Source organism: Rosa rugosa, chromosome 4, assembly GCF_958449725.1.
Source record: "Rosa rugosa chromosome 4, drRosRugo1.1, whole genome shotgun sequence".
Taxonomy (NCBI): Eukaryota; Viridiplantae; Streptophyta; class Magnoliopsida; order Rosales; family Rosaceae; genus Rosa; species Rosa rugosa.
Window position 1 is genome coordinate 44,988,146 of NC_084823.1, and position 25,127 is coordinate 45,013,272.

Here is a 25,127-nt window from a genome sequence, read left to right on the forward strand (position 1 = left end):
TTTTTTTTTTTTGGTAAGTGCGAGTGGTTTCAATTTTGAATGGCTATTATCACGGCATAATTTGGATAATCAGCGGACCTGATTATGGTCAGTTACTATTTTCTCCCGCATTCCTTTGATTTTCTTCATAATTGTAAATTTTTTTTCTTTTGATGAGAGAAAAGAATAAAGAAGAAAAAAGATTGAAGTGAATTTGAAAGGCTATAATCAAGGGATTGGGAAATTAAACGATCAGATAATTAATGATCGGATATTGAAAAAATAAAAAGTAAAATAATTAATTGTTTAGCCTTTATTCAAAATTTCGAATGTGATAATTTGTTTAGCGGGTTAATTATACTTAAATGCACTTCACTGTGCTCGATATGTTCTTGTATTGACGTTAATTTAAACGAGTTGAGCTCAAATATCAGTAAATCAAATACGTATTACGTGATATCGAATTATTAAGTAGTGGTTTGGGTGATTCAAAAAAAAAAAAAGTAGTGGTTTGGGGCCAATGGTATTAGGACAATTCAATTGACGTGAATATGAGAGACAAAGAAGAAAACAAAGAATTTTCTTTTAAAATAAAAAAATAAAAAATTGTAAATAAATAAAAAAAGCCTTAGCCCACCACATCCTTACGCCAGTGAGAATCGAACTCATGACCTTTTACAATGTTGGAATTATAACTTACCAACAAGTCACTGCTCACTTGCAAAAAAAAAAGAATCGTTGTGATGAAAGATTGGTTGACGTGATTCATATTAGGTCTCTTGTGGTCGTGGACCATTTTTACAGTGTTGGATTCATTGCTGGTGGATCTGGTTAATGTTGTTTTTGGGGAATTGTGTTTACAAGGGGAGGCAGAAATTGTTGTGATTCATGGTGGTTTATGGCTTGTTGAAGTGGACTATAGCAGTGGTATGATCTACTTGGGGTTGAAGTCATCAAGGCCACTTTTGGGTGAGGCACTTTTGCCTAGTAGGTCTATTGATGGTGTCTAGTGCAAGCTATGGTCGGATCTAGTTGGAGTCTTGGCAATAGTAGGTGAATAGCTTGGTTTCTAGGTGTGGCGGTTGGCGGCACAAAACCTCAATTGGACGCATAAGTAAAGAGTTAAGGAGACCTAAATTTTGATCTTTCAGCTTTCTTGTTGATCAGTCTATCATGTATCGTTTATAACTTCCATTCTAATATTTCTTCTGAAATATACTCACTATATTGAATCTCTTGGCCTGAGGAAGAATCACTCAATTAGTTTTTACTTTTTTATATAATTTTTTAAGTATTACTCACTCTAATTTACGAAACAATTCATTTTCAATGAGATTAAAGGAGATATTCAAACTCTGTCACCTTTTTTTATTTTATTATTCCGTCACATGCTTCGAACCGGGTTATAATAGGCCCAAATAGTTTGACCAGAAAAAAAAAAGGCCCGAATCCAGTAACTGAGCAGAAACTAGCCCAAACATTTTTATAGTCTAGTTGGGCCGGACTGCAAAAAGGCTTCAAGCTTCAGTAATTTGGACACAAACGAACAGAGACCGCGGGAAGAAGATGGAGGAAGACGGAGGAGATCAAGCTCCGCTGCCGCATCCGCCGAGCTCCGAAACCCCAATCTCCGACCCAAACCTCGATCCACCGTCCACGTGTCCCGATTCCACACTCGGTCATACTCAGGACGACGGCTCCGACTCAAAACCCCATCTGAACCAGACCGATCTATTCAGAGCTCTCGAAGTCGCTGAGAGGGACTCCCTCGCCGTCGCGGAGAGCTTCACCTCTCTCTTCTCCTCCCTCCGCCTCGCCCTCTCCGAGGTCCGTGCCGCTTTGATTTCAATTTCTCAGTTTCAAATTTGAATCACCGTGGAATTTGAATTTTTCTGATTATCAAATTTGTGATGTGATTGTGTAGGTTACTAGCAACTCGGTTGATCACATGCATTGCTTTGGCGACGCCGCCGGCCGGCTTCAAGAATCCGGTATGTGTTTGGAGATTTTGATCATCGTCATGAGTTTTGAGTAGTCGTTGCGAGTTGTGGTAGAGAAAAGAGAGATTGCTAACTGATTGGATTTTTGAATTGCAGTGCTTGATGCTGCTACGAAGGGGAATCGGTACATAAATTCATGTCTGAGGTAGTGTTAAATGCTTTGATCATCTTGTTCCTATTATTTAATTGATGTGAAAACTTGAAATGGCTTTGAATGTATGTTGGTTTTAGAAGTTTTGGTGCTTGGTAAAGGTTTTCTACTGTGAAGAGTAACTAGGAACGGTGGTTTTTGAGAGAATTATACTTTGTTTCGATATCAGATGATTGATGCATTAGGGACTGTGCCTTGAATCTACACCATATTTTTTATTTCGTTCATGTCCTGTTAGTATTTATCTGATTCTTAATAGATGTATGCCATCTGTAAAATTTTGCATTCTGTGTGTGTTAGTTTGGAAGATGTGAAAGTTCTCAAACTGTGTTTGCCATTAACAGTTTGGACACACATCCTTGTGATGACTGGCCACATTGCCACTACAAACTTTCTTAGCAAATCTGGTGATTCCATGTACTGATGAAAGGATGCCTATGTAAAATCAAGTCCCGGTACCTATTGGGTGCGGTCTTAGTTTAGTTTAGGTCAATCTTATTATTTTTTGGGCTTGAAGATGGGAGGGTAATTTACTGTCATCTAATAAAACTAACAAATGTATTTGTTTTTTGGTAGATTAAATGAAGAAATGAAGGGTGTTGATAGTCTAGCCCTGCAGCTGTATCCTTAACATTTGTTTCTGTGTATATAAATGTGATTATGCTTTGGCCTTCCACCTTGCTAATTATTTATGCTTAAATCTTGGATGGATCCTACTCTGTTTCGATGGATGCTCAGTGGGTTAGAAACTGTTGCTAGCTGAGAAAAGTTGCTTACCAACCCCTGGATGTGAACACAGTTATGAGTTTGGAATCCACTGGAATGCTATACCTCTAGATTGTGGAATGTTTTGCTTTTGTGATGTTGGTATTGTTGTTCTGGATTCCTTAATCCACATTCGTCCAGAAAAATCTTGAGAAGAAATGTTGATGCTCTAGACTCCGGAGTTAACAGGCTCCTTCGCCTTCCATGATGTCGACCTGCCCGTCTCGCTACCTCAATTATGGATGTGGGATCTTCTCTTCCAACATATTTGCTAATTTGTGATTGTTTCTTGGAAATCATAGTCATTGTCAGGTCATGTTTGGATTTTCATGAAACATTTTCTGCGCTCATGAACTAGTTGTCCAGTCGGTGCAAATCATTTGACAATCTTGTAGGTGTAGAATGTTGAGAGCAATTGGGGATTGTTTCTGTGGTAAACAGCTATTTACGTGTATATTCTTTGTTGCTGCTTGGAATCGAACATGTTAGTGGTTGTCTTTCCCAAGTTGCAGTTACCCTTAATTGCCTAAAATTTTGGTTTCTGTACTGTTACTGTATAATTTCCTAGGGGGAACTGCAATTTGGAAACTTCCCTTTTTCCACTTGTGGGGTAAATACATAGGGTTTGAATGTAGGTGGCCAATTGATTCTTCTTTCTAGTTTTACTTTGTTTATTCCTTGTAACTCAACTCATTCTGGTTTTCCCTAGTTTTGTGCTGGGGTGAATATTTAGGTACTAGAGTTTGATAGCTAAGTTTACATTCCTTGTAACTCAACTCTTTCTGGTTTTCCCTAGTTTTGTGCTGGGGTGAATATTTAGGTACTAGAGTTTGATAGCTAAGTTTACATGATGAATTGGAGATGTAATGACTGGGAGTAGGCTGGAATGAACCAAAAGTTTTGTAGACCAAAGGGGCCCCACTGACGTGGCCAGTTCACAGCCTCAGAATTTGGATACTTTTTGTTGACCCTTACTGAGACGTGAAGTGTAATTTCTGTGCCGTGATGTAAAACGAGGAGGGGTTTCTGGTATTTATCTCCGAACCCAGCTTCCTATAGAAGCTGCCTCACAAACATCTGCCTTCCGCTATATCTTTTCCCCCTTTACAGCTGATTAAAAGCAGAGAGAGAGCAAACCAATCCTGGGATCAATCAACCATCAATCAGCCTAAATACCGGTGACTCTGGCTCTGTCATTGTTGTTATGCAGATGGATTTTAAATATTGTTATTCAGTTTGATTTTGGTTGGAGAAGAGAAGATATATGGATTTCCACCTGTGTTGGTAAGTCAATGAAGGCGCATTACTTTTCTAATTGGGTAGGCGATTGGATAGCAGATCATCAGAATGCCAACAAGCCAAACAAAATTCGAAGCAACAGAAAGCCCATATCTTGAGCATATAGCTTGTGGAATAATCTAACCCAGAATGGCAAGTCACAAGTCAATCGCAATCCCAATATCCCATTGCATCTCAATGAGCTTATGATAAATCGAGTAAGCAAAAATACCTCTCTGAAAATTAGAACAAATGTTACAGACAGCAAGACGGCAACAACAGGGTCAAAGATTTCATCAAGGTATAAAGGAAGGGCCTGAAAAATAAAAATAAAAATAAAATCCAATGAACAATACACAGATAAGCACTTTCCAGATCCGAAACAGTATTTAAAGAACCTAAATTTACAGCAGAAGAATTCAATTCAGATAGAATTGATGCTTGGTTTCGAAGAAGATGACATTGACATGCATCCACAAATGGCAACAAAGCACACTTGGACTGTGAATAACCTCAAAACTTTCTCAGTGTCTGGGTGATTCTTCTTCTACTTCAGAGTAAGATCAAGGACCCAAAATCGATCAAACTATTTTTAGTCTTTGCAAACTTCTCTCCTCCTCGACGCAGCCGCCTATGTCCTTCTCCCCTAAAAGCCCCTGTGTAACTTCATACTTTACAGTTTCATCTAACTTGTCCTATGTCAGTTGATGACCTGGTCAGTCTAACAGAAAAACAGACGGCATCTGCTGGTCTACAAATCTTTTGGTTCATTCCAGACTTCTCCATCTGGGGGAGGGATACCAAAGTGATCTGGGATATATGGTTCTTCTAATCATATACAGCAACAATATTTTTATGCTAATTGATTGCATCCTCAGATACACATCTTCCTATTTCATGCATGGTTCAAACACCTGCTTGGTTTAATTTGTTAAACATCGCAAATCTCTATAACTTCAGTAGTGATAGGGTGAGAGAAGGTAAACAAGTTTTATGAACAGATAAGTAAAGACTAGTTAGAGGACCAATTCAAGCTAGAGGCCCACAGAATTCTGAGTGAGTTAAAAGTAGTTAAGAACATACTTGGCAAATAGTACATAATACTCATCCAATGGTTGACAGAAGGATGTAGGATGTAGTCATGTTGTGCATTACTTGTTGATCGACTAACGTAAATCTACGTTTACTTGTTGATCGACTAACGTAAATAGTGTTTTATCCTCTACTCATGGCGCCATTGACTAGCTCGGATGGGAAACACATCTCGTATAGCATCATTTATCACATTGGCTGCTGAAGCCGCTCTATGAGCCTCGTACGCAGAGTGGCTTGCAAGCTCCCCATCGCTTTGTCAGCCTCGAATTCCCAAAATGATAGGGCCGGCTCTGGACTATCGCTCACTGTAATTCTTACTAGGGTCCCGGAATGATTGAATGAAATGTCACGAGTCAGTGCGAGTGTATACACACCTTCAATGCATCAATTATGTATCTAGCTATAGCTCGCATGTATAGGAAAGATTCTGTATTTTGTCGACAGTCATGATTCTCTTCAGTCGACAAAAACTCGAACTCAACCAAGTGGGAGGAAATGGAATATAAGTCGAGAACAAAAACCAGAACTGTCTTTGCAAAACAAAACAAAAAAGTGACTTCCGTACACGATGGTCGGCTATACACGTACACAGTACATGATGATCGAGCACTCGACTAGCTAATAATTCAGCTTAAAGCAATAGGGAAGAAAGGGAAAGAACTTCTATCTCTGGAATATGGTCCTTACAACCAAAGTGCCTCTACATAATTGGCATTCCACTTTTGGTGTTGTTCTATCGCTTGCGTTTGTTTTTAGAATCTGAGTTAACCCTTGAGTCTTGATTTTCAGTTGATTTTGCCTTGTGTTCAGGAAAGTATATATGTCTATGGTCTTTTCTTCCGGTTTGAGGATGCATCTGCTTCATTGACTTATGGATGTGATCTCTGAAGGAGATACGGTACGCTTCTCGTTCTCAGGGTTTTGATTCCATGTCTCCCCGAATTCCCGATATACTTAAACAAGGCAACTGTATGTATCGGGCCATCGAATTTTCTAGTCTAGACTCTCAGAGTTGTTCTCGGACATAGATCTCTTCATGTGACTATATGTAAATAGAAGGACGGAGGCTTCATTTTTATGGTTCGCTTGTATGGTTCGAGCATTCCGTGGACCATGAACTCAGATGTCTCAGGTTCCAACTCACTTGTATGCAGCTAATTTGATATGTTTCACATGCAGGTAAAGTAAACATGAACATCTACCTAGCTTGTACGTTCAATATATGAGGAATCAAGGTCCAAACGGGTACTTGTGTCCAAAACCCTACTCTGACATTGACAATTACCACCATGCAATCATGCATGAATATATATGCATATTTTATGTGGTCATAGAGAAAAAGTGATATGCCTAGATAAAGGCCGGGTTGTAAAACCATCTAGACCATTCCAGGAAAGTACAGAAGCTGCAGAATGATTGCTATTTAACAGACGCAAAATACAATCAATCGGGATCCAGCTCGAATGCAGCATATGCATACAGCTAGTCAATGAATTCCAAAACATGCATGCATCATTGAGTTTGTGAATTTTGACTTTGTCTATAAAGCTATATTTATACACCTATGTCACATAGTTTTAAGTGTGTTATATATGAAACAAATTTACATATATAATCACTGATATGCATTTTGTATCATGTGTATAGGGATGAAGTTGCTACCCGGGTCTTGTCCAGATATTTGTTTTTATTTTTATTTTTACCAGACGCGTCACAGTGCTACAAGTTTCAAGTTCAAAATTAATTGTAATGATGGCCTGATGGGTTTCAAGATTTATACATGGTTTCTAAATGTTCTTTTGCTAACGCAGTTACGCAGATGAATATATAGGTAATTTGTGCTTACTAAATGTCTTTTGTGCTATATATCACCAAATGAGTTAGTTAAATTATTATGTAGTGGCTCTTTTGATTGTGTATTAGGAATAAATTATTTATTTTTAATTTTGTATTTATGAATGAAACAAACCGTCATTCCCTTAAAAAAACAATGATATACACTAGGCCTGGGCATGGGCTGGGACCGCGTGTCAATTAGCTAGGCCCGGGACCAAGCTGCTAAGGGAAACTGGAGATCCGAGACCAAGCTGCTAAGGGAAACTGGAGATTTAAGGTTGGGTTTCCAGAAGGAGGAGTTGATTCCCTCATTTTAGAGATTTAAGCTGCAGATTTCCAGAAGGAGGAGGTGAGTTTGAGGTCGGGGTTGCGTTTAGCGGTTTGGGAAAGGCTCGAGGTCAATTTCCAGAAGGAGGCTGTGAGTTTGAGAGTTTGAGGTCTCTTAGTTAAGGCAATATACCTACAGATTTAGGGTAATATGACTTCAGGCTTTCAACCGTATGAATAACAAGGCCCAGGACCGGCCCGGTTAAACACAAATGGTTCGGGCTTCAATTTTTTGTGTTTTTTTTTTTTTCTCAAAAAGCCCGGCCCGGACCTGAAGGTCCGGATAGATTCGGTCCGGGTTTTCGAGCTTTCGGGCTAAAATGCCCAGCCCTAATATATGTATCTACATATAATTTCCACACAATACATATATGTGTGTGTGTTTTGATGCGCACTAAAAATATTACTTTAAAAGTCATTTTACAATATTATAAATCATATATATATATATATATATTAGTCTTTCTCCACACATGCTCTGCATGTGCAAGTTTTTTTTTTAATGGATTAAAACAGTTATTGTAGAGAGAAGTTAGTGGAAGACAAAGGTGGGTTGTGGGAATTTTTTTGTTTATTTTTTTAATAAAAATATAATTTATAATTGTCATAATTGCCATTGTGATTTAATTAATTCTCAAAATTTTTTAGAGTTAATGACCACTAGCTACAAATTCTTTCATTTCTTTCCCATGCGCAAGGGCCACAAACACGGTCCCCGTGCGGTTAAATTAAACCTAGCTACAGTAACGATTCAATATATTAAGGACAAAAAGGACAGTTAAACGTTTATAAAATTACAAAAATTGCCACTCGTTCTATATCTATCACGATACAGCTCTCGCTTTCTCTCATATCTCTTTCAGATCCCTTTCTCCCCAAAATCAAATCCTCTCTTTCCATTTCTGCAGCTAAGCAACAAATCAGAGTAGCAAATCGAGGCTCCGATGGCGAAGTAGCCGGTGAGGCGACGCGGCGAAACGAGGCGGCAAAGCAAGGCGGCGAGGCGAGTGGCGAGGCAATAGGCGAAGCGAGGAGTCGAAGCAAGTGGGTCTGTGAGCTTTTTCAATTTTGACCATCTGGGTCTGATTCAGTTTGAGTTGCAACACACATTTCTGTGAGCTTTCAGAGTTTGTGTGAAGGTTTTGGGTTTGCATATTGGTCTGTTTGAAAGGGGTTCTCTGTGGTATGTGAAATTTCTGGGTCTGTGAGCTATGGGAGTGTGAATCTGGAAAAGTTTGTGAAGATGGGTTTGTTAAAGGTGGAGACTTGGGATGGGAGCAAATCAAAGGGAAGGAAGAAGAAGAAGGATGAGGCTGTGGAGGAAACTGGGTGTTGGATTAAGTTCTCTTTTGGGATTTGCACGTCTTCTTCAAGATCCAAAGTTGATAGCACCATGACTGGGACTACTATATCTTTTGGTAATTTGCTACTGTCCTTGTTTTTCTTTTTTGACAAATTCTTGTCAAGCTGCATTAATTTCAAGGACGGGGGTTGTTCTGTTTTTGGGCAATAAATGTTAACATCAAGGTCCATGGAAATGGTTTTAACTCAAAGCATGTTTGGTGGTCTTAAATTTCATTAAGCAAAGTATAATACTCCATCAAAATCAAATCTTTTCACTCTAAATCTGATTTTTGAAGAGAAAGGATTAGAGTTGTAATTGCGAAAGCAGTTTTGGGCACACTTTGTTATCCCTTATGCTCTGTGTTGTCGGTTGACTTACAGGATGGAGCTAATGAAAGCAATGCAGAAGTGAGCAAATGCAATAAGGCCAGACTAGTATACTACTGGGGGTCAGTCTACTACTGGGGATCAGTACACTACTGAGGGTCAGTATACTACTGGGGCTAGTATACTACTGGAGGTATATTGAGGGTCAGTATTCCAAGAAATCCTGCTGGAGAAACTTCTTCACCATGAGAAGAGGTGAAATTCAAAGCAACTTGTATGTGAAAGCAGCAAAGCCAGAGATATATAGTGTTCAAGTTTCATATTGTAATATGTATAAATAGTTTTTGGAATTATTTAATAAATGTGTTGTTTCTAAGAAAAACAAAGACGAAATATATAAATATTATTTTTTTCATAATGCTACTGACATTCAGCAGTGTTGATACCCACAAGGGCAGATTCGTAATTTACTTGCCAATAGAAATAATTTTAAAATGAAAGGAATCTGACAGCAAGGTATAATACCTTGCGCATGGGCCCTACACACTAGCTCATGGGAATTTAAAAAAGCAGGCCTGCTGATGGTAATTTATGAAAAAAAAGTGTAGGTAGTGGTAATTTGCTAAATTTTTTAATATTTCAGGGTCATTTCTGTCAAATTTTTTAGTTTTGGCTAATAAAGTTTTTTCTCTTAATAATAGTACTAGCCTCTTAACATGTGCTCCTGCTCCGCACATGTCAATTGACTTTTATTTTTATTTTTTAAAATTAAAAAAAGTTACAACAATTTCTCTGCTGATTTTGAGGAAGTTTATCCTTTTTTCATGGGAGAAATTGACTATCTTATCCTCATATAGAAATAATTTATTTATTAATATCTATATTATGTGAGGGCATATATGGTAGTTCAAAAATTTAACCATTCCCTCAAGAATTGGCTTAATTATATAAGACTAGCAGACCACACCACTATGTGTGTGGAGAGAAGTTAAAGGTAGTGAAAAAACTTTCTGTACTTTTTAAATATTTTTATTTATTTTATAATTTATCATATTATCCTTATTGATTAATTATATTTCATAGTTTTTTAATATATAAAGGTTAAAATGGAAAAAAAATTCAGTTTTGGAGAGCACGCTCTCTTCTCTTATATATATATACTAGCTTTTCTCTACACATGCTCTGCATGTGCAATAAAAAAAGAAAACAAACGGTTATTGCAGAGAAGAGTAGGTTGTGGGTTCTTTTTTTGTTTATTCTTTTAATAAATATATATTTGTAAATGTCATAATTGATCTTATGATTTAATTAATTTTCAAAGTTTATTAATTTTATAGGGTCATTTCTGTCAAAATTTTAAATTCGGGCTAACAAACCCTCTTCTCTTAATAGTAGTATAGATATGCGCGTGTACATGTATAGCGATTGCAATTTTTTTTTTTTTTTGTAGTGACACAGCCAAATAGATTCTAGAAGAATAGATAGGTAGATACTAGAAGAACTATGTATCTGCGTTAGTTGGAATGTTAAGATCATCCAGATGACGTTTAGTGAGAAAACTGATGTTGAACATTTTAGTATGTCTCTCGATTAGAAAATCCAAAACCACGTAATGAAAACGTAACTAATCTTGCATTAATTGTACTTACCGGTATTGATGAGCAAGAGTTGAAAAGGATTCAACAACTCCCATTGACATATTTAACATATAAAACAAAGTCCAATTTTCACAATTAAATTATTCAATGTGTGAGAAATCGGGTGGGTGCAATTTTCAATCACTATTGGGCATCATCGAAACACTGTCAATTTTTGCAATAATACAGCCAATAGAAGGGTCTCTGTTGACCTAATTGATCCACACCTCATCTTGATCATCTAGATTTGTACTTGGTTCGGATGCACTTGAATTTTGAAACCCTGAATTTTTGTTTCTTTTAGACTAATGTCAACACTCAACCGTAATATGTGGTGCAAAGCGGATAAGAGTTTAGTAGCTGACATCATAGCTTCTTCAACTATCTTCGAATTGATAATACGAAAATAATATATATACACACCCAACACATACATGACCGTTCTAGTAAGAGATATATTTTTATGGCTATTTTAAGGGATTGTTTATTAAACTAACTTTTCGATCACATGCATATGGGTATTCATACCATTCAATTTTTTAGGTCTATATAAGTATATCACTTATGTAAATTTTTAGCCAAATTAATCATCGTTAAGGCATTCAAAACTGTGATTTATAATTATAAACATGAACGGTTAAGATTTGAAAGATTTGATTCGTCAATTGATTTGATCTAGTTGGCAATCATTAAGGATCATCAATTTGGCTGAAAATTTACATAGGTAATCTATTCATGGAGTCTTAAGAACTGAACGGTCGAGATGTCAATATGTAATCAAGAAAGTGAATCGATATGTAATCGAGAAAGTGAGTCTCACAAAAAAGCCCTTAAATTGGCCAAAAAAATGATCCCTTAGTGTGTGTCATATATTTTGCATGATTTTTTTATTATAAGAAATTGAGTGATTCTATTTGGATCTCTAAATTCGCTCACTTGAAAACTCACTTTTACCCTTCTCAAAAAGTGGGGAAAAAAAATAATCTCACATGACCTCAACTAATTGATTCAATCTATCCAGATTTCCTCTTGAGTGCAGCGCTATTCATTCTTCTTTTCTCCTCTCCTCCATCTCAGGCTTGAGCATGCATAATCCAACATAGAACAAGTTGTCTTGGCATAAATTTGGGTAAATTATGATGGTGAAAAGAAGATATATAACATTGTATCTTTTCATTGCTAAGAAAGGAAGAAAACAATGGAATCTAGCTAGAGAAATTGTGTTTGTCTAATCTGCTCCCAAGATTTAAAAGGACAAAGAATCATCTGGGCAGATTTTACTTCCACAAAAACAAAATCAATTATCTTTTGATGACACGTATCAATATGGAAGAACTTGACAGAAGCAATAATTCATTGACTAGCAATGTGTGGAGCACCTTCGATTGTATTAGAAAGTTAGAAGATGCAACCAATGGTTAATGGTAGCTGGGTTTAGTTACCTTTTTTATTTATTATTTTTCTTAAGAATTAATTTGAAGGGTAATTTTGGGAGTTTGAGGAGAATATGTTGAAGGGAGATCAAATTAGAAACTGTGGATATCCCGATAAGAATTCTAAGAAAAATTATGTATTGAAAGTGTAATGTCAAAACTCATTAATTACAAAAGAGAGAAACGAGTAAATTCACCCGAGAATCAACTAAAAAGTTTTTAGTTTTTAACCAAAACACAATGAGTTTTATTAATCAAATATGATTTAGATCATACAATAGGGTATTTGAAATAATACTCAAAACTGAAGTAAACCACTCGATCTGAACTCTGAATAGAAGATTCAAAACCAACTTATAAGCAACTAAAGAGTTGTGGGTACTACTTCCATGCTGTATAGTATCTACGTACAATTAGTTTTTTTTTTTTTTTTTTTAAATATATGTTGAAGAGTTTTTTCTTAGAAAAATCTTATAAAATATATGTTCGGGGAGTAATGGATCCGTCAGCCTTCCACCGGTACACGTCAGCAGAAACACCGGCGGGCTCTAATTGAAATTTGAAAAGGACTCATCAGCCGCCGTCGGGGAATGGCTTGACTGGTAGGTAGCTAACTACCCCGAACCCAAATAGATTTTCTGTGCAATTAATGGTCCTGGGCCCGCAATACTTTTTCATCTCCTCCCTCATTTGCCCTTTTTCTCTTTCCCTTTTTATGATGATTTGACAGTCTGATTTTCATGAGTCGGCTAAATGTTGTTGGGCGGCTTCTGAGCCATGATGAGCCTCTGAGTATTTTACTTTTGCTTTCTTAGCAAGCAAAGGAAAAAGGAATTCTCTTGGCAACTAAAATTTGTCGAATTTTGACGGAATGGTCGTTGAACTTTAATTGATTAACGGTAATGAGTTAAATGTAAGACAGCGTTGAAGGTGAATGATCAAAATGAAATTTTCGAACGGTCAATAAGTTATGTATTGAACACGTCAAATTTTAATGACTAAAGTTATAATAATATATATTTTTTACTTTATATTTAATTTTCAACTAAAATGGTAATGCAACTAATAATGTGATCGAGAAAATCATTTACCATCCAATCCGATTTTTAGTTTTACTTGTTAAAACAAAAACAAAAAAAATTCAATTATAAATTTTTTGAAAATTTTAGTAATTTTAAAATGACAGTAACATTTCATTTAATAAAAGAAACATATGTCGATCTCTAATAAAGGAGGGTGAAATTAACACACCCCTTTTTACATTCTGCATTCCCACTTTGATTTTTGTATTAATTTATTGATTGAAATTCCAATTTTGCCCAAACAATCGTGCAATGCTTCTCTCTCATAGCCTCATCTCTACCTCCGGTAAAACATCTCTGTATACTCAGTTTTGAGGTTGCTTTCGAAATTGGTTGATCGCAAATCCGTGTCAATCCAATCATCCTTCTCTTCAAATGACCAGAACTCCACAAATGGCTCCCACTCTTGGGCTGAGGTGAAGTCCTTGGCTTCTATATGCATATTATTCCTTTGGCAATAATTTTGATATACCTTTGTCAAACACATTGTCATTCTGGTGGATCCGAACCCTAGTGCCTAGCACAAGCTGGTAATAGACAGATAGAGATTAGCATTGTGCAAAAGGCCCGGTGACAAATGGGATTCGAATCCCATCTCTGCTTCTAACAGAGAAATGTAAATTGACGACATAGTTAACGCAGCAGACAAAAGTGGGTTCTTGTAGTACAGAATTACAGACCCAAAGACTCTATTTTATGTCAAACCTCTGTTAATTGATCTCTGTTACTAAAGAAGTTGAGCTTGGAATACAATTACAAAACAAAACCACCTTACCTAAATTTCTTACTGTTCTAAACTATTTGTTAACTTTCTTAGAAACCCAGTCCTTAATTCCCTTTCTCCATTGACATAAGCCCAGAAAAGTTCAATTGGTTTTTGAAAGCACGAACTCAATTTTTTTCATCTTTTTTGTAAGTTTAGCTGATTACAGTATTTTGAAACCTCCATTACATTGATACAATTAAACCAAGGTAAACATTTGCATCAAACAAAGAAATACAGAGCTGAAAACTAAGAGAGGGTTTCTTTGGACCAAGAGATTGGTTTTGTGAAACAAAATTGAAGAAGAGAGTGAAACCAGTAGGGTGCTTTGTTATAATCTTCAATGACATCTAGTCTTTATTCTGCTTTGGGTCGATAATTTCTACAGCGATCCTCATAAACAAAGAAAAAGACAATGAAGATTCAAGATATTTTGGAGACCAACGACCAAAGATGCCGGAGGATTTGGTGACTCTGGTTTGCGTTTTCTGGGGACTGGTATGAGGTTAAATTGTTGTTGATTTTGGGGCAAATTTGGAAACTCAATTAACCAAAAGTGAGTGGGAGTGCAGAATGTAAAAATTGGTGTGTTAATTTCACCCCCCCTAATAAAATGTCGGTAATGATTTTAAATTGGTGTGTATGTAACTATGTATACAACTATACGGTGTGTGTGTGTGTATATCGATCTTATGTATCGTAATTAAAGGTACTTCCTCTGGTTAATGGAATCAAATTCTCTCATCATGGAGGAAGCTTTCTTTTGTTTTTTGGTGTGTTCTGTGATTCTCATTTTACATGCTGATCGAGAGATGAAAATCGCTGAGGTCTTGACCCTGCAGGATGAAGTCCAAAATCCACCTTCACAGGAATGACAGAACTCAGAGTTGGACACATTTCCATTGATTTGCGCAAACACGTGGATCACGCAGACTGCTCAATGCCCTAGGAGGAGGGCAAAACATGTCACATGGAAACCCAGGAATTTGGAATCACTTCACCAGGGGTCATCCTATTCTATTCTTTTTTTCGATTGAAAATCCTATTCTATTCTTATTGTGTGCCACTCCATGGAACTCTTTTTCATGATTTAAATAAATAATCATTTGTAAAGTGAGAAGGCAAAACTAAATGGTAAGAGTCACTCTAATAACATTATTTCAATTATTTTATTTTATTTAAAAATGTTCCTAAAAGCTTATCTTGCTAATTATTTTTGAAAACTTACTCCAACAATATTATTTGAAATTTAGCAAATTTATATACTTTATTGGTTATGATTTATTAATGAAAAACAAACTATTAAATATTAAGTAATTAATCACATTTACAACTAAAAAGGAAGTGATTAATTACATGACACAATTATATTGGTTATTGATAAATTTAAGTGATTTCCTAAAGTAGAGAATGTGATAGGAATTTTGTTGGAGTCAAAATTTAAAAAAAAAATCTTTATATTCTATGTAAAAATAATGTTTAGCAACTATGTCAAGTAGGCTTGCTATTTTACGACTCGGATCAATCAAATGTGTTTGGCTAATATATCTTTAACTTTCGTCTCTAAAGTTACAAACTTTCGCAAATTTGATGATATCAATCACCTAGCTAATTTGTGTTCAAAATCAAATGCAATTTTAAAGTATTTACTAATTCAAATATATGTATATCTAAAATATTAATCGATATCTTTTCATAGACGGATTATGCACGGAAAATATTTGTGACGTAACTGTAGATTGAGAATTTACACTTCTACTTTTAGTCTATACCATTTTCCAAGCAAAAAACTTCTTTACATACTTGATACTTATGCCAAATTGTCAATCGAATGGCTTCTGTATGATTTCTAATCACTACTCGTGCATGAAAACACCATCAAGTGAGGTCGTCATTGCAAATATAGAGTGATACAATTTCAACAATTCATAATTGTTAATAATTAATCCTGTAAGGTAGTGCAATCAAATACAAGTGTTGAGGAACATGTGTATTCCCACTAGCTCTATAATCTAGCCAGCTAGCTTTTTTGTTTGTTTGCTAGTCCTTCAAATTAAAAAAATGCCAAAATGGATAATAAATTAAGTGATCTAATAAAATAAAAAAAGTCTTGTAAATAATAATATAAAGGATGGTGGATATATATTATACATGTATATGATCGAGTAGTTGTGTTCTCAAACCCCAAACCCAAAATAGTAGTACTTGTGCTAAAGAAGGATCATGCATTACTTATGTATTGTTAAGCAGTTATTTAATAATTGAATAGGTGATATCCATGAATCCTATACTCATCACCCATTTTGTAAACCCCCTCTCTCAATCTCTATATATGCTAGTAACATATATATGTATGTTGATGACTTCATTCAAAGAGGTAATAGAAGGCTCCAAATAAGCAAATTGACATGTACAATCAACAATTTTCTAACAATTAGGTACTAGATTGTATGACAAGTTATATGTCTACATTATTGATAACACAAGAGAAAATCATCGGTGTCATAGGAAATAAAAATGATCAGATGTACATGTCATTATAGTGTTAAAGAAAACATTGTAAAATTACTCGATAATACCGGTGGTTGCGATAGGCCAAATCACCGACCGATCGAACCAGACTGAAGTTGATGTCAGTGCGATTCTCCGGTGGTTGTCCTAGTGTGCTATATTTTTCTCATATGACTGCAGAACATCCCTGGCTAGTTATTACTTAACGTCTCATTATGTGTGAAGTTAGTGAGCAAACGCATGACGTGGCTTTACCTTACCAAACGAAATGACTTCATTCAAACCCAACATATTGGAACTTGAATACCTGATAGAAATATCATATAATAACTAATCCACATCCTGAGAAGATTAATTAATAAAATGAATATGAACCTTATGGCTTATGCTGGTGTTTTTGTTGACAAGATCAAAAAAGTAGTTGAAGATTTGAAGCACACAGACTTAAACTAAATTAATCCAATTACCAAAAAATATTAGTACAGAATACCAAGATCTATGACAACACTTTCTAGAGAAATTTAAATATTTTACATTACATGTTTGACAATACGATAGACTATATGATAAAATTCTGATAAAGTAAAATTTATATAACAAAGATGAAAGTTATTACTACACATCACCATTATTCTACTTTGACCGCAGGTTTATAAGTGAAATTAAACAAGTAACATCAGGATCGAGTACATCATTTGAATATTAAATAAACAAAAATAAAGAACACGTTGGTGGGAATAAGATCATTTTAAAATTAATTATGATGTTAATTGATTAATCCTGTCATCCAGATGCGGCCAGTGATAATAGTTTGATTTATGGAAAAAAGAACGATTTCAAAAAAATAAAGAATAAAGAATAAGTAAATTAAGATATGTAAATTTGTGACGAAATTTTGTCAAGAAAAAAAAAAAAAAGGAGATCAAAATGATACTAAACACTCTGCAAGAATACAAATATACAATTATTCACATGTAATACATGCTAGGGGTGTACAAAACACGGTTTGTACAAACCGGCCAAACCGGTCGAAACCGACCGGTAAATATGGTTTGGTTAAGGTTTTTTAACGTTAAAATATGAAAGTCGGTTCAATACCGAACCAAATCGTTTATGAATTGGCTTGGTTTGGTTTTTCTTTTACTTAAATCGCGAAACCTGAACCGACCGATATGTATTAAATATAATAGGAAAAAAATTTAAAATTATATACATAATATATATATATATATATATATATATATATATATATTTATATATTTGTGGGTAGTCTTTTATAAGTAAGTTCTAAATCTCCAATTATAATTTGATTCTCAAAATGATATACTACCATATTGAATCCTAGACTCAAAGGCTTAAAACCCAAATAAGTGAATCTTTTTGAAACTATTTTTTTTTTCGACAAAATTTTGAAACTATTTTGGATTTTGTTCTTTCAATATTAGTTTTGGATTTTGATTATTAAATTTTTATTATTGAGATTGAGTTTTAGTACTTTATTATGAGTTTTTCGTAAACAAAACGTTAATGCTATATAGGTTAAAACCGCCTTACCGACCAAACCAAACCATCTTTAAATGGATTGGATTGGATCGGATTAAGCTTATTTTTTCCGATGACCGGTTGTCTAAAATGTCTAAACCGCTTAGTTTGGCATAGAGACGGTTTGGAGTCAAAACCGATCCAATCCAATCTGCGTGCAGCCCTAATACATGCATCCAGAATAATAGCATGAGTACTATTCTCTAACCGAACTCAATGTCCTCTCAAGTAGGCCCGGACTTGAAATTTTGAGGCTTGAGGCGAAAAATAAAAATGGGCCTATATTTTTTATAAAAAAAAATAGCCAAAACAAATATTTACAAAAAAAAAAAAATTGAAAAGAAAAATAAATACACAACAGAAATGAGATTCAAACATAGTCTAAGAGTACCTATTTTGGATGGTTGTTTCTTTTGTAATGCTGCGGAGGAGACGATTATGCATGTCAGCTGTGAATGTGAAGGAATGGATGGATTTCAAAACTTTTTAATTAGTGCGGAATTAGTTTAACCATTAAACTACTAACTAAACATAAAATCCATTCCTTTAACCCATGATCTTGGCTTATTGTGATATGTATATAAACATACACTACAAGAAAAAACCCTTTTAGAGACAAAATTATTTGTGACAAACCTAAATTTTGTCCCCTAAACATCTGATGGGCGACGAAATCCTAATATTGTCACCAAAATTTTTGTCTTATATATAAACATAATTCACCGCTTTTTCAGTGACGAATTATTAGCATAGGGGACAACTATTTTTTGTCACTGAAAGCGGAATAGGGGAGGCAATAGGACGTGTCTCCTATTGCATAATTTTTTGTCGCTAACTCTATTTTGGCAATAAGATACGACGTCGTAAGGTTTCTTGGTGTTGAGAAAACAGTTAAATAAGTTTTCTTTTTAGGAAGAGTTGCCGCGCCCACTCCTCACGTCTCCCACTAACACTGCTGAGTGTTGCCTGCTCTTTGACGAATCAACCTCGAATGCCCGTTATTTCTGATTTTCCATGTTGCCGTGATCGTCAGTTGTCTTTCCTCTCCTCTCCTCTCTCATGCTCATTGATTGTGTTGATCTTTGATTATAATTTAGTATTGTCAATTGTGCGAATTTGATTCGAAGTGGGGTGGATTTCGTTTGGGTCTGTTTAGGGCTCAAGATCTAATTTTGATTTGGTTTTCTTTCTGGGTTTTCATGGTATGATTACACTGTTTATATGGCGTGGAAACCCATCTTGATCAAGCTCAAGGATTTGCAGAAGGATCCCCTACCTCGTGCAGTGCTTTAGGATTTGGCTCATTTGATGGTGATGGCTGCTGGGGTCTACAGCAAGTCGTTGGGTTATCGGGTTTATTGGTTTCAGTGATCAAGTTACTCCTTTCTATAATTTTATTCCTCCAAATCTTCTTGATTCAATTAGAATAATGATGCATCATGGTTTTATTGATGTGTTTTAGGATTTGGCTGGTGGAGGCTGCAGTCCGGAATTGGAATGGGTAGAGCTTCGGCTTTATTGGTTTCCACTATCTAGCTTTCAAACTTTTTTCTTGTACTTGCCTTTTTGGCTGCCTACTATGATCTGAGTTATATTGATTTGTGGTGGTGATGATTTACAGTAGTTTTTGTTCCAGGTTTTATTGGCTTCACCATTTCAGTGATCAACTCATTCCTTCTCATTTTATATTATGCTTCCTTATTTTGGGCCACATCTTAGATTTCAGTGGATTAAGTTTCCATTGCTCTGTTTTATGCTGTTGGTTATGGTTAGTTCCATGTGCTGTGGCTTTTTTGGTTCCATTCGATAGAATTTCATCTCCCTATGCAGGTAAATATCTTGGCGAATTTGGGTAGAATTTGGTCTATGATCCTAGAGGCAGAGATCTCTTCTTCTGAGCTGACAAGTACAATGGAAAAGCTTTCGAGGAACATGGAGCAGATTGAGGGTCAAGTTGCTACCGTCCAAGGCTATATATGCTGTATATAATTATGGTGATGGATGATGATCATATGCCTAAGGATAAGGACGAGGAAGAACACGAAGATGAGGAAGTAGTTTATAAGGCCACAATTTTAATATTTTGACTTGGTAGTATCTTTTAGTGAACATGTTTATGTTGTTGTCTATTTAGTACATTGATGTTGGATATTGGTTAATCAATGCTACATCTCCATATATTTTTTCTTGGAATAAAAGTGAACGCTTCAATTTGACTGTCATTTGATTTCAATTTTGTTAATGTTTCAAGTTAACATAAATACAAAAGTATATATGTACTGAATTAAAATATTAAAAAAATGGCCTTCGAATTCAGTTTTCCCGCAATCTAGTTTCCCGCCATTTAGGATTTCCCGGTAATTGTGAACAATTTTAGGAGACAAAATATAGGTGTATAGGTGACAAAATGTATTTTGTCGCCCTTATGGTTGGGTGACAAAATTTACTTGTCGTCACTGATAAGAATCTGTCACACACTATTAGAGACAAAATGATTTTGTCACCCATACCAATGGGTGACAAATTTGTTTGAATGGGAGACAAAACTGGTTTGTCATTAAAGGGGTTTTCCCTTGTAGTGATAGCATGCATAGTAAGGAAGAACAAAGAGGGAGTTTATGTTCTACTCACCCTTGGAGCGTGATTTTAATCCGATCCAAGTGAACCACCAAAGTTCCTCTCCTTGATCTCTCCTTGTGTGTGTTTCCTCCACCTTGAAGCACCTTGGATTAAGAACTCCTTCTTGTACTCCTTCTTGTGCTTGTAATCTTCTCTTTGATGTAACAAGTAAAGCCACAAAAGGATATGGCCTCTAAGGATCTTCACCAAGTGAATCAAGAGATGAAGAAAGATGAAAGAAAAGAAGAAATTATGCAAGTGTTCTTCTTTCCTTTAATTTCTGAAAAAATGGACCAAGAGAGAACTCTTTCTCTCTCTCTATCTCAAATCTGAAAATAATAGTGTGGAGACACACTTATTCTCTTTGTCCATGCTTTCACTTTTATATAATAGGAAATAACTCCAATTACTAAAAGAAAATATTGACTTTCATAAAGCCAATATTTTGGCTGGTCCATACTTGTTATTGGGCACTAAAAATGTGTCTTGGGCTTTCATTTAAATCTCATTTAGTGAAGCCCAAGTCCACACGAAAAGCCCGACAATCGTTTAGGCCCAATAGGTTCGGTTTTACCCGAAAAACCTAATTATGTCCAAATAATAAATCTAATTAATTATTTGGTCATAACCAACTCTTGTTTAATCTTCTTCATATACAATCTCAAGGATCCACTTATATGGTGTGCGATCTCTTAGGTTCTAATTAACAAGGCAGTGAAGTTTATAGAAACCATTCTATTTTGTTTACGAATCAAAAACTCCATTTTTGATTCTCCCTTGTTATTAGGATTATAAATGTTTATTAATCCTCGGGGACTTCACAAGTCATGAGTGACGTCTTGCAACATATCATGACTACCCTAGTTAATGTAGAATGACAAAGAACCTATTCAATTGGAATTACAATACAATACGGTCCTTCTCTAACACTATGTTCTAAATCACATCATCGGGGTATGGAATTGATATGTCAATCCCCTAATGTGATTTTCATTCTTATGTGATTCTTAGAATGTGATTAAAAACTCCTTTTTAATCTCATTCAATGCTTTGGCCAAAGACTCATTGAATCACATCTTTGAACATACACCTTATTTACTTAAGGATAGAGATTCCTTATTGTACACTCACATGTCTCCATGACCGAATTGATTATACCAATGAATGCATCTATTATATCCATTAAGGGACACAATGTTATTGCATCATCAAGAGATAACCCATTCACTCATAAGACAACTATGGTGTCTCAGGTCAAAGGACTAATTTGTATTATTGCAATTTAGAGTTCAAGTTTGACATGTAAGTAAGACTCCATACAAGAACTCTAATGATCGCGTTCAGTGTACTCTTTAAGTTAAGAGCACCCACATACTTGTATTAGTGTCTCTACACAAATGACAAGAGACATATCATCCTCCATATTGAGCATACATAGTATGTGCTAGTCTTTCCGGATTATCAATGTCCAAGTGATAATCCTATGACTAGGAACCTTTTAGGATAAGAGTGTGAAAGAGTAAAGGTCTCACACATCTAACTCTTTAGATTACTTTCTCTTTAACTCATATTCCTTGGACCTTGTTCAATCAAATATTAAATATAAGCAATGAACAATAAACTTGCCCTTTTGAATAATAATAATTACAATAATAATTACATCAAAATGATTGTTTTAGGACACAATTCCTTCAGAATGTCCTTTTGTGAAGGACTTGTTGAATTATTTTCCTTCATTGGGTATAGTGCAGTCGTTGCATATGGTGCATGGTTCTGTACGTGATTGGTTGGCTTTGTGTTTGGGGAATCTAACTAAAACGGATGCTTCCTTATTCTTGATATTGGTCTGGTTTGTGTGGAAGGAGAGAAATCAGAGGCTTTGGAATGGTAGGTTTGCATCCCTTGATCAGCTAGCTTTTCAGGTTACTTCTTTTTATCATCTTCATAGGTCAGTTCAAGCTCCTTCACGCCGGGTTGTGGGGAGAGGGAATTCACAGTAGACTCCACCTTCCCTGGGTTGGCTTAAGGCTAATTGTGTTGGGATATATGATGCTTCAAGCCATTTTGGTGGTATTGGGGTTGTGCTTAAAGATAGTTCTGGCTCAATAGTAGGCGTTGTTTGCTCTAAGGTGCGCTGGGTGTCAAATCTGCCAACTGTTGAAGTTTTGGCTTGCCGAGCTGCATGCAACTTGGTGGATAGATTTGGCCTTGCTCCAGTTGCCTTTGAGTCTGATTGTCAGCACGTTGTGACTACCATTAACTCACAAGGTGTGAATACTTCTTTGTTGGGTAGAGTTTATGAAGATATTTTCACTATGCTGGGGAGCCTTCATGGCTCTTATTTCAGCTATATTAGTCGGACTGCAAATAAGGTTGCCCACATGATGGCTAGATTTGCATTAGGTTCTGATTTTGATCTGTATTAGAGTGGGTTTGTCCCCACAGAAATCAGTGGCTTCTTAGCCACTTTGTGTACAAACTGATTGACTTCTTCAATATATACTCTGACGTCTTCTCCTCAAAAAAAAAAAAAAATCAATCTCATTGTTTGGTAAAAGACTTACATTTTATTTACTTAATAATTTTTTTAAATACCCCCATAAAAAGAAATATTAGGCTCCGACGAGACACCGGGCCTCATGTCAGGTCCGGCTCTGCTCTCAAGCAATACTAGCCAAGATCTAGTGCTTGATTGTGATTTCGGTCAAACAACACTGTTGGATTCGCAACATAGAATTGAATGAATATATACGGTTATAACAACTAACAACCCGACAATCCTCCACAATAAATCCGGCCACACTTGGTACATAGAATTCTCCTAGTTTCGGGACAATGATAACTTCCTAGCTAAGCATTTCATAAAAATAAGGTTAAGAAGAGTCACTTTGATAGTATTTTTATTTCTTATTTTTTTTCATAGTGAATTAAAGGAAGTTAGGTAACTGGGCATGATGTTGTTCTAGCTAGTTTTTCTTTGAGTTAAATTCATTTTACCTCCTTAAACTTTATGCCTAAAATCATATGTGCCCTCAAACTTTTAATTTAATCACATATGCCCTTATACTCTCTAATATGATCAATCATAATCATTAGTAAACTAATTCCTTAATTTCTTTAGAAATTATTGATAATGCATGCCCATTCAGAGTCAATGTTTAGGCTTGATCATGTAAATAGTGTGTTTCTTGCATGATTAAAGGCTAAAAACTAGTTTGAGTGGACAACAATATCTGAATAAATTGATAGATTAGTGAAGGATTGGCCATAATTAATCAAATTGGAGAGTACAAGGGCACTTGCGATCAAATTAGAAGTTTGGGGACACAACTGATTTTAAGTGTAAAGTTCAGAATGGTAAAATGATTTTAGCTATTTTTCTTTTCTTCTCTTTTGGTAAAGGGAAAATTTCGCAAACAGTACACCAAGTAAATGCCACTAATAATTCTTATACATAAAGTTCCAAACTAAACATTTTGGTACACGAAATCTGAAACTCGACCCACTATCAGTACACGACGTCAATTTTTGACACCAAAATGTCCATTATGTCCTCAGTTTTTTTTTTTTAATAAATTTTTTTTTCTGTTATTTTTTTTTTCTTCCTTCGTTTTTATCTCTTTCTTTCTTTTCACATGACTAAATATTGGCTGAGTTACAAATATAAGCTGTAGGACCATAAATCTCACCAATTGGAGGGCAAGGGCGGCGTTGGAAGCGAGGGAGTGAGCGTGGAGGTGAGGAAGGCGGTGTTGGAAGCGAGGGAGTGAGCTCGGAAGAAGGAAGAAGAAAGAGATAAAAACGAAGGAAAAAAAATAACAGAAAAAACGAAGGAAAAAAAAAATAACAGAAAAAAAAATTTATTAAAAAAAAAAAGAACTGAGGGCATAATGGACATTTTAGTGTCAAAAATTGACGTCGTGTACTGATAGTGGGTCGAGTTTCAGATTTCATGTACCGAAATATTTGGTTTGGAACTTTATGTATAAGAATTATTAGTGGCCTTTACTTGGTGTACTGTTTGCGAAATTTTCCCTTTGGTAAAATACATGTTCTAGTGTTTCCTTTTTGAGGGATATCAAGTAACAACTAACAAGTAATGCTGATGATTGGGTAAATGGAAAATCGTACCGGAAGCAATGGAGTCAGAAAAGAAACACAGACAAAATGGGCAGAGGGTAAAACACTCCGTCACGATAGATGAGCAAAGCAACCAGAAAATGAAAAAGTGAAAAACAAAGGCCATCAGACTCATAGTGTGATAGAGGGGCTTCATAACAAGACGATCAACATCTTTCATCAAAACAAGACGATCAACATCTGGGTCATCAGTCATGCATAAATCCCAATCTTATCAGATACTCACAGGAGATGGTTTCACAGAAGGCAATAATTCATATTCAGATCAGTTCGTAGCTCTGCAAATGTCGTTGAGTAC

The 25,127-nt window shown here is 35.6% G+C and overlaps 1 protein-coding gene across 3 annotated transcripts; it reads left to right on the forward strand.

The window, feature by feature from the left end:
• Positions 1–1,493: 1,493 nt before the first annotated feature.
• Positions 1,494–3,548, forward strand: LOC133743784 (uncharacterized). Of its 3 annotated transcripts, XM_062171814.1 has the most exons (5): positions 1,496–1,806; positions 1,904–1,970; positions 2,076–2,124; positions 2,707–2,751; positions 3,037–3,548. In XM_062171814.1, the coding sequence occupies exons 1-5, from the start codon at positions 1,546–1,548 to the stop codon at positions 3,101–3,103; spliced, it is 489 nt and encodes a 162-aa protein (XP_062027798.1). In that variant the 5' UTR covers positions 1,496–1,545; the 3' UTR covers positions 3,104–3,548. The 3 variants fall into 3 exon arrangements, with proteins under 3 accessions (XP_062027800.1, XP_062027799.1, XP_062027798.1); XM_062171816.1 differs by lacking the exon at positions 2,707–2,751 and having other exon boundaries at positions 1,494–1,806; positions 2,869–3,548; XM_062171815.1 differs by lacking the exon at positions 3,037–3,548 and having other exon boundaries at positions 1,494–1,806; positions 2,475–2,751.
• The last annotated feature ends 21,579 nt before the right edge of the window (positions 3,549–25,127 follow it).